General features: G+C 57.0%; 1 protein-coding gene across 1 annotated transcript in view; it reads left to right on the plus strand.

Annotated features, from left to right (window-relative positions):
* Window positions 1-13,208, plus strand: part of LOXL2 (lysyl oxidase like 2) — a 79,298-nt gene that overhangs the window by 42,324 nt on the left and 23,766 nt on the right. Inside the window, exons 4-5 of the mRNA XM_051836755.3 lie at window positions 1,600-1,811; window positions 9,921-10,146. Coding sequence (XP_051692715.1) covers window positions 1,600-1,811; window positions 9,921-10,146 — 438 coding nt within the window. The remainder of the gene's footprint in view (window positions 1-1,599; window positions 1,812-9,920; window positions 10,147-13,208) is intronic.

Consider the following 13,208-nt stretch of genomic DNA (forward strand, 5'->3'; position numbering starts at 1 on the left):
CGTGAGGCCACAGGGCTGACGCTGCAGTGTAACTCCTTCTGGGCTCCTGGACGTGACACATCGCACTGGAACTCCAGCCTGGTCCCGAGGTGGGCGGAGGCAGGGGGGCCAGGGCGTGGACGCCAGGCCCTCTCTTGGCTTGTCCCTGTCCATGTGTCTCGGTGGCACGGGTCCTGTCGAGCCAGGCTCCAGGCTGGAGAACGTAGCCCTGCCTCTGGCAGCTTTGCCTGTGCTTTTGCGTGGAAGGCACCCAGGGCCAGATGGCCTCGCTGCAGGCCACATGCTTTCCACCACCTTGCTGGGCTCGTGAGGCAGGGCCTGGCTCTGGCCCCTGAAGCCAGTGGTGAGGAGTCACGGACCCTGGGCACCCAAATAATGCTTCTGTTCAACCCTGTGGTTCATTTGCATGCTGGCCGGACAGGGCTGGGGCCCTGGGTCACTGGGTTCTTGCCTTCCGGCCCTATGTCTCCTTCCCTGGCCCAGCTCCGAATGTGTCTCAGGTGAGCCCAGGGAGGAACTGAAGTCCACTTGTTTTTCGCATCTGTAAAATGGGTCTGTGATCAGGCGGCCAGGGACGGAGCGAGAGCTCACACGTCAGGCACTCAGGCAGGCTCAGTGCACCTGCCGAGGCTTCTGTGGTACCGGACTTTTAGCTGTTACAAGTCCACATCGCTGAGGATCCGTTCGGAGCTGGGGTAGTCGGGGCAGCAGTCGACAGAGGTGGAATTGGTGATGAAGGGCCGTGGCAAGGTCGCAGCTGTGTTAGAAAGAGCGGACATCGCAGCTGGCCCTGCAGCACGTGTCCAGAGGCCGGGGACTCAGCGAGGGACAGGTGCTGGAGCTGGGGGCCGGAGAAGCTGCTGGAAGTGAGATTCGGGAGCAGCTTCCCTGGTGGTGGGGGGTGACTGGCGGGATGTGCCCTGGGGATGCATTACAAATAGTGCTGTGTCTCCAGGGACTCCCCTACCGCATCCCTGGGCCAGAGGAGGGAGCTGGAGAGCCCAGGAGGCGGAGTCTCCCTCCCTCCCTCCCCATTCCCCCTCCCCTCCATCCTTCTAACACTTCCTCCTGACGTGTCCTGCCGCCTGCCCAGGACTTCCCAACCCGGCCCCCAGCCTCTTTCCCTTGCTGCTCTAGAAATATGGGTGAGGTGGGCGTGAGCAGCGGGCCTCCCAGAAGGCTCAGGGCATCTCTGGAATCTTTCCTGGCCTTGCCATAGCCAGTGCTTGTCCGCAACCCTGCCTGCCTACCTCCCTGGTCCCCAGGTATGGGGCACAAGGACACCGTCGCAGGCATGCACGTACATGCGTTAGAGCACCGTGCCAAATCCGAATTATTTTACACGCACTTTCAAAGAATGCTTTCTGCTGTTGGGTCCTGAGCCCCTGTGCAGGAGGGGGCTGCCGCCCTCAGCTCTCTCCCGGATCGTCACGAAGACATGGGAGAAGCCCGTGTCTGGTGCCGAGGGCGCATCGGAAGCACCCATGCCCCCCCGCGCAGGGCCTGAGCGCACAGCGGGGAAAGGTTTGCTTGTGCCGCTCCCCGGCCTGGCCAGCGGGACCCTAACCCCGCTCCCTTCCCACGCCTCCTTCTTCCCAGAACCTGAACATCCAGGTGGAGGACATCCGGATCCGGCCCGTGCTCTCGGCCTTCCAGCACCGCAGCCCTGTGACCGAGGGCTTCGTGGAGGTGAAGGAGGGCAAGACCTGGAAGCAGATCTGCGACAAGCACTGGACGGCCAAGAACGCCCACGTGGTCTGCGGCATGTTTGGCTTCCCCGGGGAGAGGACCTACAACGCCAAAGCCTACAAGTGAGCAGGGCGGGGTGGGCTCGGGGCGGGGCCCCTGGGCTCCTGCCCTCCCTGGCTTGTCAAGAGTCGGTGGGGCTGCCGGGATTTCTGCGCCGGGCCTGGCACCATGGTCAAGTCCTCATCGGTGAGGGACTCACGCCTATGGCTAACCCTAACCCTAACCTTAATCTAACGCCTCACTCCAGTGAGAGAGGGCAGAGTGACAGCAGAAGTCAAGTGCAGGGCACTGCAGGCCCAGAGCAGGCTGAGCCGTGGCAGCTCCCCAGCTGGGAAGGGCAAGGTCAATGCCAATCCAGAAGAAACATTCCCTTGCTCTCATCAGACGATTGTTCTGAGCAGTCTGCAAATCGCAGCCATCGTCAGGTCATTGAGAAACTGATCGATTTGGTTCGCTCCAACCAATCCCACTTGAATGTGACGGTGCAGCTACCGTTCCCAAGGTTAATGTCTCCTGGCGGGGGCGGGGAGTAGGTAGTGGTGGGTGGTGGTGGTGGTCCCTGTACTTGGAGGAATGTCACCCAGAGGGGGGTCCCAGGAGGATGACATCAGTGGGGGTGGGGGACACAGTCATCTCTCTACCTCTACCCGGATTGTTCTAGAACTCCTCCAACTGAGCACTAAAATCCCCAGCCGCTTGTGTCCCTTGTATAAAATGGCAAGGTGTTCACAAAGGCCCAGCGCACACTCTACAATGAGAATGCCACGTCAGTAGCTGTTATACTGTATTGTCTGGGAAATAATGACAGGAAAAAAAGTCTGCTGTGTTCAGTCCACGTGCAGTTTCTTTAAAGATCTATTTAATTTCTTTGAGAGGCAGAGTTAGAGAGAGGAGGAGAGATAGAGAGAGAGGTCTTCTATTCACAAGTTCACTCCCCAGATGGCCGCGATGGTTGGAGCTGGGCCAGGCCAGGCTGGAACTAGAAGCCCGGAACTCCATCCGGGTCTCCCACATACATGGCAGAGACCCAAGCACGTGGGCCATCTCTGCTGCTTTCCCAGGCACGTTAGCAAGGAACTGAATCAGAATGGAGCAGCCGGGACTTGAACCGGAACTCCTAGGGGCTGCCGGCGTCACAGGCAGCGGTTTAACCCACTGCGCCACAGTGCAGGCACCTCACCTGCAGTTTTGTTCTCAAGCATTTCCCATGCAGACATGGAGGCCCACGGGACTTGTTGGGTTGTGCGGTCTGCCTGCCGCCCTGTGATTATAATGCTAATAATAGCTCCTGTCCCCTGAACATTTCCATGTACTGGACACTGTTCCTGGTCATTTAAACCTGGCCACACTCTAATAAGAGGGGCCTGCTTTAGAGCTGAGGCAACTAGAGAAAGGTAATCAAACCAGTCCCCGGGACACAGCTTCCAGATGCAGAATCCGCACTCCGTCAGCTACTGAACTGCCCCTTTCCTTTCAAATCAGAGCAAGGAGAGACGTGGCTCCAAGGTCAGGAGACCTGCGCCCAAGCCCCCGCTCTTCCTCCAGCTCCCTGGAGCGTGAGGGCCTGGCCCCGCTCTGTTTGGATGTGGCCAGGGTGGACTGTCCATTAGTCAGAGCCATGAACCCACGCATGGGCCCAGGAGTGCTACAGATGCCCCTGGGAGTGGTCATACTGGTGAGCCCCACCCCACCCCAGCCTCCAGCCACGGCTCAGTCCCTCCTGTGGGCCCCAGGGGTCCCCTCCTCTGGGTCTCCCAACAGCTGGCCGACTCCCTGGCCCTGATGACGCCACCACATTTCCTACCAATTTGGAGCCAGAAAGACAAACCCTCCCCGACAGGCTTCCCACCTGGCTGGCCCCCCAGTGCCCCAGGCTGGCCACGTGTCTGAGGCTGGACTGTGACTCACGGACAGCTGGGGCCATGCGTACTCCCAAACAGAGAGGAACTGGGAAGAGAGCCTGTGCTTCAGTAATACGGCTGGAGAGAGCTGTTATCCAGGAGCCAGGACGGGGGACACAGTGGGACCTCAGACACTGCTAGCCAGCCCTAATCTGCATGGGAGGACACTCCAGGCCTGTTCCAGGCAGAGCCCCCGCAGCCACCCCACTGCAGGCCCCATGGCTGCTCTGGTCCTCCCTGGACATGGCTGGCTCAGCAGCACTGGCCAGGACGAGGGCCGGACAGGCTGGCCAGGGGACAGGGTTAGCTGAGGGTCCTACTCAAAGACCGACAACCACAGGAGCCTGGGGAGCCGAGCTGACGGCTGATATTTTGCCCAGTCCCTATCAGTGCCCTTGGCCGTTACCTGCTTAGCCACAGAGGCCCCTCTGCCAGTCTGGGGCAGGCCCCTGCTGCTAAGCTCTCCAGCGGGTGGCTGCAACCAGCTGTTCACTCCTGGGCCTACTGGTGACTGCAGCTCTTCCTGAGCCCCTTACCGCAGGCACCCCATAGGTCTCTGCTTCCAAGGCTCTCCCGAGAGTGGGGGCAGGGGCTCCTCTCCAGGGCTGCTCCCTCCCCTGCCCTGGCTTTGCGTGGAGCCTCCTTCCGCACTTCACGGGAGCGGTGCGTGTGCCTCGAGGCTAGCGAAGCTTAAGCTTAAGCTTCAGGCACCATCCCTGGGGCCAGGCACATTCGATAGTCATTTTTCTTTTTTTAAAAAAGATGTACCTATTTTTTTTTCCAAAAGGCAGAGTGACAAGAAGACAGGGAGAGACAGAGAGGTCTTCCATCCACTGGTTCACTCCCTAAATGGCCACAGTGGCCAGGCCTGGGCTGGGTCAAAGCCAGGGTTTCCCACAGGAGTGGCAGGGTCCCAAGCATTTAGGCCAACTTCTGCTACTTTACCAGGAGCATTAGCAGGGAGCTGGGTCAGAAATGGAGGAGCTGGGCCATGAGCTGGCACTCCAGTATGGGATGCCAGTGTTGCACACAGTGGCTTATCCTGCTACGCCACAACGCTGGCCCCTTTTCCTCCTTAAGGGAGAATCCCAATATTGATGTTGATCTATTGACATGAGCTCTCTAAAACAGGGTTTCTGATTTTCATGGTGCAGCTCAGAGAGTCAGACGGGCTTGGACAGTTTGGTTGGCTGGCTAGTTAGTTGATTGGTTGACTGGTTGGTTAGTTGATTAGTTGATTGGTTGGCTAGTTGGTTGGTTGATTAGTTGGTTGGTTGATTGGTTGGTTGGCTGGTTAGTTGGTTGGTTGATTTGTTGGTTAGTTGATTCATTGTTTAGTTGGTTGGTTGATTTGATTAGTTGGTTAGTTGATTTGTTGGTTAGTTGACTGGTTAGTAGGTTGGTTGGTCGGTTGACTGAACCATGACCACGTTGGCTGGTCATGACAATGCTGTCCTGGTTGAATGTTGAGAAAGGGATTCAAAGGCTTAACGAGATTGGAATGCTGGGGTGGGTTTGCCCTTTAAGACCAACTCCCCCGGGAGGGTCAGGACATAAATGTTTCACCTCGATGGTGGGAAGGCGTGTGTGAGCAGACCCCAGCCTCCTTGAAGAGCTCTGCAGGGGCTCCTCTGGCAGCCAGGCTGCACCGTAGGAAATGAAGCTTAAATGTAGCAGAAGTCCTCGGGGGGTGGGGCCTGGGGGTGTCACTCAACCACCAAATGCATGCTGGGTGTGGTTACTGTGACAGCAGAGTCACAGCAGCCATCCGAACAGACCCGTGTGCTGGCCGGCTGGTCACGTGCTCCTAGAAGTGACACAGATAGGAAGCCTACTGAACTCTCCCTTGATCTGTGTAAGCAGAACAGCTCTGGGGAGGTGGACAGAAGTCAGACCTGAGTCACAAGAGGCACAGCTCTCAGTCAGTCCTCAGACTCGAGTTCGTTTCCAGATCCCGAACCCCTTGAGTGAAGAGAAGCCCTTGTGTCCTGAAAGGCCTGATGTATTGAATCTGTCCAGGGGACCTTGAGAGAGGTCGTGGGAAATGACACAGGTGTGTTCAAGGGCAGGCATTTGGCACAGCGGTTAAGATGCCACTTGGGATGCCCACATGCTGTATCAGACTGCCTGGGTTCAAGTCCCGGCTCCTCCGCGTCTGTCCAGCTTCCTGCTGTGTGCATGCACGCTGGGAAGCTGCAGGTGGCGACTCAAGTAGCCGGGTTCCTGCCAGCCACGTGGGAGCCCTGGACTGAGTTTCAGATTGCCGCTTCAGCCTGGTCCAGCCTTACCTGTTGGGGTAGAGGGGCATTTGGGGAGTAAACCAACAGATGGAAAATCTCTCTCTCTCTCTCTTTCTCTCTCTCTCTCTTCCTCTTTCTCCCCCTAAACTCCCCTCTCTCCCCGCCTTTCAAATAAAATGCAAATAATTTTTTAAAGATGAATTTATTTGGCACAAAAAATTTTGAAATCCATGCAAATGAGGGGTTTTATAAAAGCTCATGAGAAATGTGTATTATTATAGGGAGTCACATACGTCCTCCGGCCCACGGATACTGATAGCATCCATCTCCAGCATGCCCTCAGGCTTGTGAGAGTGCACATGCGTGGTGGCTCCAATGGGGAATAAAGGTCCCATAGGGGATGCGCGGGGCGGCGCTCGGGGACTTCCTCGTGTCCGTCAGCAGATTGAGTGGTAACATGGTGTGTCCGCCCCTATGACACAGTGCCCAGTGCCCTGCAGTCCCAGAAAGGAACATCAGTGTCAGGTGTAGGAAGCCAGACAGGCTGAGCGCCCCATGATTCCATTGTTACAAAATGTCCAGGTCAGACAAATCCACAGAGACCACACTCAGACTGCGGATGCCAGGGCCACGGGGGTGGGAGTTGAGAGGTGACTCATAAGGGGTGCGAGGTTTCCTTTAGGGGGCACTGGAACCAGACAGTGGACATGGTTGCCGTCCACTGTGAATACTCTAAATGCTACTGAATGGTGCTGTTTAAATGGCGAATTTGCAAATTACGTGCATTTTACCTCAACCCAAAGAACCAAGTAAAGGGTGCAAAAATGCATACTATGAATAAACCATGCATGGCTTTCAAATTTCTTTTACACCAAAATAAATTTATTTTTAAGACTCTGTTTCTCCATGAACTTTTGGAAGTGCGCTGAGCTGTCGCTCTGTGTCCCAGCCTTCCCCCATAGGGCCCTTTCTCCGGGGTGGCTGTGCACTGGGGAGGAAGGGGACCCCCGTGAGACCTTCGGGGGAACTCCTGGACTGTGGCTCTGAAGTGACTCCTTCCAGGGACCCCCACACACATCACTGTGGCCCAGCAGTCAGGGTAGGGAAGGGCTTATGGGGTTTGCTCCTGGGGGGTCTCCAAACCCATCCCATGGTGGCTCCCCCAGCTGTGGAACAGGACTGCTCAGCAGCCAGCAGAGCCCCCCCAAAATCTGGCTTCACCCCCAGCTGAGGGAGAGCTGCATCAAGCTACCCAGTTGTTCCTGCTGCCCCTCCAGCCACAGGCTTTGGCAAAACAGGCTTCCCACTGGAGCTCCAGTCGTCCCAGGTCCAGCCCTCCTCCCCCCCAGGCCTCGCTCGGGCCACCAGGAATGACTCACACTGGGCGGGCTCTGGGGGACCCTCCCTGGTGGGGGCTGGGGTGGGCAGTGCATTCCCAGCAGCTGCCGTCAGAGGAACGCTGGGGCGCCTGGCTCTCTAATGAGAGCTCTGTGCGTGTGTTCCTGGGCGGGATGGCCGCCACCGACAGCTGGGAGCCAACAGCGTTGTGAGAGCCAAGGCTGCTCGCTGGCGTGGCCTGACGGGGCCTCACGCAGCTAGTGTGTCCTCCCACCTGACTGCAGCGTCGGGGTGAAGCATAGGTTTCCCGGGCTTGGCAGGAAGTGGGGAGGGGCCGGCCGCGGTTCTGGGAGTCAGGAGCAGCCCTCCGGTGGAATTATCTGCAGCAGCCGACAGCCGCAATGAGCGCACACATTCTAGGCTTTCCCCGGACTTTCAAAGACTCAGTGTCATGGTGCCCACAGGTGCACTAGGGTCAGCAGTCTCCCACTTTGACTAAGCGGAGGCGGACCGCATGTGCAGGGTGCCCCCTCCTTCTGTGTCTGCACACTGAGACAAAGCAGGTGCTTCCGGGGCGGCCAGACCAGCAGGGACAGGACCTCACTGAGCCCTGCTCTGGGGCTCCGCCTGCCCTGAGAGGCCCCACCCACCCACATGGGGCAGTTGGATGAGCCTGTCTGGCTCTCTCTGGCATCTTGGCCTGGCTGCCAAGCAGGGACAAGCATCAAAAGGTTTGATGCATTAACAAGAAAACATCTCTGGAGGAAATCTCAAGTCCCTTCCACCCCAAGCATTTTTCTTTATTAAACAAGGAGTCACTCTACTTTCTCAGGGCTATAATAGAATACCCAAAGCTGGGTCACTGTATAAAGAAAACGGGTTTATTTGGCTGACGCTCCTGGAGGCTGAAATTTTAACCTGGAGCGGCCCCATTGGTTGGGCCTCTGGTTGGGCAGATGGCACCATGGCAGGAGCAGGCGAGTGGGAGTGAGCACTTGGCAAAACCAGAGGCCAGAGAGGAATTTGGGGGTGCGGCTTGCCTTGGTAACAATTCGCCCCTGCAGTGTTGGCGGAGATGGCCAGAGTAGAGGTCCTTGTGTCCACCTAAGGAAAGAACTTCAGACGGGAGACTGAGTCGGGGTAGTCAGAGTTTAATGAAATGGTACATCCGATGGGCTGGGTGGACAGCTCAGTCTGCATTCAGACTGGGGTTCATAGGGGTGCACTGCTTCCTGCCTCTTCTTCTGGGCTATTGTTGGACAAAGGGCATTCTGGGTAGGCAGCTCCTCCCAGGCTGTATTACCCAGTGTTGTCAGACTGGGTAGCCAACAATAGCCCCCCTTGGTCTGGGCCAGGAAGATTGTCCTGGGAAGGCTCCAGGGGAAAACTGGCACCTCCAGGACTTCAGGGTGCAAATGCTGGGCTGCTCCCAAGGCTGCACAACCTTCTCTCTTTTCCCTCGGCCTCTTTCACTCCCGCAGGTTGATGTCTGCCTTCCTACAGGACAATACTCACTTTAATCCCTCCCATGGGCAGCGCCCTCCATGGCCTAAGGACTGCCCCTGGACCCCATATCTGGAAGGTCTCCATCACCCCTCAGCACCACCACATTGGGACCAGGCTCCCAACTCACGAGTCCCTGGGGACACACTCAGCCCGTGTGTTCTGGGCGGGACTTCAGGGACTTGCGGAGTTTGCTCATTGAGCTCCCCTAACATTCTCAGGGAGTGGATTCTGTTACTACTTCTATTTGGGACATAAAGAGACTGTTAACTAATGTGATGTCAAGACAGTTCCAACCCCACTGCGGCAGGTTCATTGCCCTTAGAGTTCCCTTTAATAAACAAGTGATCTTGGTTCAGCAGAGGGGCCACATAAGACTGCTCTCACGGCTTCTCACTGGATTCACACGTGTGTATCTATCATTGACAGACTTTTTAAAAAAGATTTATTTATTTGAAGTGCATAGCAACAGAGAGAGAGAGAGAGAGAGAAAGAGAGATCTTCTATCTGCTGGTTCACTCCCCCCAAAATACACCAAGTCAGAGCTAGGCTAGGCCAGGCCCAAGCAAGGAGCCAGGAACTCCATTCTGGGTGGCAGGGGCCCAAGAACTCGGGCTATCCTCTGTTGCCCTCCCATATCATTGGCAGGAAGCTTGATCGTAAGCAGAGCAACCAGCATTGCACTATGGGAAGCCGATGCTTAACTATGGGAAGCGGCTTAACCTGCTGCACCATCACATCAGCTCCAGGAGAGATTTTAGCGATCGACTCGTGCTGCTCATTGACAAAGTTAAATAAAGCCAGGGAATGACGGCGAGGCCTGGGGAAATTATCTGATGCCTTGGGGACATTGACACACTTTGCGTTCTCTGTTTATAGGCTTCAGCGTTCTTACAGTGGCTGTTTCCTTCCACCGTGTCTTCCTCCTCCCAGAGCAGGAGGTCATGTGCACCCAAGGGCTCTAGCGCCTGCGCCAGGTGTGGTGCAGACCCTAAAGCAGGTGCTGGCAGGAATGGGCCCTGATAGAACACACGGTGCAGAGACCCTGCCTGGGGAGCAGGGCTGAGCTCCGGGAGCAGGGACCGTGTCTGGCTTCTGCCTCGTTGTGGAAGGAAGTGGGGTTGGGGGTGGGGTGCAAGGATGTCAGGGTGCCTGGTCACCAATGCCCCGTCCCTCCCCTCCCCTGCAGAATGGTCGTGGCGCGGCGGAAGAAGCTGCGCTACTGGCCGTTCTCCATGGACTGCACGGGCACCGAGGCCCACATCTCGAGCTGCAAGCTGGGCCCCCAGGTGTCGCTGCACCCCACGAAGAACATCACCTGTGAGAATGGGCAGCCGGCTGTGGTCAGCTGTGTGCCCGGCCAGGTCTTCAGCCCCGATGGACCCTCCAGATTCCGAAAAGCCTATAAACCAGAGGTGAGGAGCGACAGGTCCGGAGGGGCGGCCACTTGGCACCCAGCAGGGGTGGGGAGCCGGCCCCAGCCGCGGCCACCTGGCTGCTGTTGCACCCGAGCCCGGAGTCCCTCTGTGAGAGAGTGAGAGAGCAAGGCAGCTCTCCGGGCTGTCGCAGGCTCCGTGTGCACCGTCTGCTGGCATCGCTCCCATGAGCAGACGGGGCAGGGGGTGCAACAGGGACCTCGTGCCCCTGCCCAATTCCCAAAGGAGAAAAGCCTTCTGGAGCTGTTGGAAATGGACCGACTCTCTAAAGTCCGTGCAGTTGGCTGCCAGCATATTTCCAGTGTTTGTGTATTTTGCATCAAAAGGATAGGGGTTCTAAAAGGCTTTCCCCAAGTATGTCCGTCACGTTACACGTGTGTGAACGGGAGCCTCTGCGTGTGCAGGCGTGTGTGGGTATGTGTGCATGTGTGTGTCAGAATGTGTGGGGGTGTGTGCACGGTCTGTCAGAGCGTGTGTCCATGTGTCAGAGAAAGTGTGTGCTGGTGAGTGTGAGTATGCATGCGTCCGAGTGTGCAGGTGTGTGTCAGACTGTATGTGTGTGTCACTGTGTGTGCACGTGTCTATCAGTGTGTCTGGGTATGTGTCAGAGTGTGTGGATGTGTGTGCATGTGCATTAGAAAGGCTGTGAGGATGTGCCTGTGTGTGCATGTGTGCCAGAGGGTTGGTGAGTCTGCATGTGTGTGTCAGAGGCTGTACACATTTGTGAATGTGTGTAGGGATGTACACGTGTGCATCAGTGTGTACAGGAGTGTGATTGTGTGGTGTATATGTATGTGTCACGTGTGGGGATGTGTGTGTCAGAGTGTGTGGGTGTACACATATGTGTCAGGATGTGCAGGGATGTACATGTGTGTGTTAGTGTGTGCAGGTGTGTGTATGTATGATCAGAGGGTGAGTCTGCATGTGTGTGTCAGGGTGTACACATATGTGAGGGTGTGAGGGGATGTACACATGTGTGTCAGTGTGTGCAGGTGTGTGTGTGTGATCAGAGGGTTGGTGAGTTTGTATGTGTCCAAGGATGTGTGTGGAGTGTACATGTGTGTGCAGGTGTGTGGTGTACATGTGTATGTCACATGTGGGGATGTGCGAGTATGTGTCAGAGTGTTGGGGGTGTACATGTATAAGTCAGGATGTGTAGGGATATACATGTATGTGTCAGTGTGTGCAGGTGTGTGTGGTGTACATGTGTGTGTCACGTGTGGGGATGTGCAGGTGTGTGTGTCAGTGTGGGTGTACATGTATGTGTCAAGGTGTGTGGTGTACATGTGTGTGTCACGTGTGGGGATATGTGGGTATTGTGTGTGTGTCAGTGTGTGGGGGTATACATGTATGTGTCAGGATGTATAGGGATGTCCATGTGTGTGTCTGTGTGCAGGTGGGTGTATGTGTGTCAGGCTTGGCGAGTTTGCATGTGTGGAGTATACATGTGTGTGTCCGTGTGTGGGTGTGTATGCATGTGTGTGTGTGTATGTGTGCAGGAGGGTGGAGGGCCATGGATGTAGACCTGCATCTTGTCATCTAAACCAGCCCCCCAAGTCCCAGGCTCTCCCAGGACCAGGCCTGCACTATTCTGTCTCCCCTGCACGATCACTGAGAGGCAGGTTGCTCTCCATGTCCACGCCTCTGCATGCACACGTCCCCAGAGGATGCCGGAAACTGCCCATGTGGGCAGGTGGGTGGAGGGAGCTGATCATTGATCGGGCTGATTCCCAGGAGCAGACAAGACTCCTGTACTTGGTAATCATCCCCCTGGCATGAGGAGTTCCAGGGCAGATGGGGAGCAGAGGCGGAGGCTAACCCTGGGCAGGGACGATTGCTGGTGGCGTGTTAGCTGGCCCAGGTGGGAAGGTGTGGGCTGAGCAGACCCACCCTCCCCAGGCCATCACCTAGGTCTCCTCCCCGTCTCCTGGCCTCCCCTCCCTGTCAGCACCTGCTCTTGGGAAAGGGGCTGTGTCCAGTGGAAGGGCCACATCCACTTCAGGTGCCCCCATCAGAGTGTGTGCCGGGACTTCTGGCTCTTCCGGGAGGCCGTCAGCCCTGTGGCCCCCGTATCACGGGGGTGCGGAATGTGTATCTGGGGTCACACCCTCTGCGTGTGTGGGGGCGGGGGACAGGGGCCCACCGGCACAGCCTCACTGGCTCTGATGACCACAGCCTCTCTCCAGCCCTGGCTCAGCCTCTGAGCTCTGAGTCACGGGAATGCCAAATCCTACTGTTTTGGAATTCCTCTACTGTGCGGTCTCAAGCAGAGGCATCAAGTTCATTCCAAACCAATGAGGGAGGAGCGAGGGAGACTGACATCATAATTTCCCTTGGTTTCCATCTTCCCTGCAGGGCCGGCTGACGGTCTGGCCCCGGCTGGGCTGGGCCGAGATGACTTGACGCTGCCTCCATGAAACTTGGGTCAGGGGTGGTCCACTCCGTGGGAAGGAGCCCTCCCACCCCACGCCCGGCGTGCAGCTGGACAGCTTGGGAAGGGGTGGTGGGCACGAGAGAGGGGGCACAGTTCTCCAGAAAACAGGGGCCCAGAGCCAGCAGCTTTATTCATTTCTGTCCTGGTTTTTGAAGCAAGAACCAAAGTTCCTGAAGTGCAGGGTGTCGGGTACACAGCCCCCTCTCCCTTCCCTTGTTCCCAAGAGCCACGGAGAGAGCAGACCCTGGGCTCTGTAAGTCTGGGAGCTGACACAATCCTCATCAGCTCTGGTCAGTGGGGCAGAGAGGTGCAGCCTGTGATGGCTTGACCTTTGGGATGGCCGTGAACGTGAGTGCTTGAAACACCACCTCCGACTGTGTCTGCTCTGTTCCCCCCAGCGGTGGGTGGGCTGAAGGGGGTCATGGCATAGGCCACGGTAGACCAGTGACTCTGGTCTGACCCAAGGCACACAGCCTGCTGGGCATTGTTGCAAGGGGCAACGCGATCCTGCTGGAATCAGGAGACTTGAGGGTGGGGGTTCCATCGCAGCAGCTAGCAGGCTGGGGGGTGGAGGGGCCTGTTGATGGTGGCATGCCCTGGCGACCAC

This window comes from Oryctolagus cuniculus, chromosome 8, assembly GCF_051225735.1.
Source record: "Oryctolagus cuniculus isolate XC-2025 breed Fujian yellow rabbit chromosome 8, ASM5122573v1, whole genome shotgun sequence".
Taxonomy (NCBI): Eukaryota; Metazoa; Chordata; class Mammalia; order Lagomorpha; family Leporidae; genus Oryctolagus; species Oryctolagus cuniculus.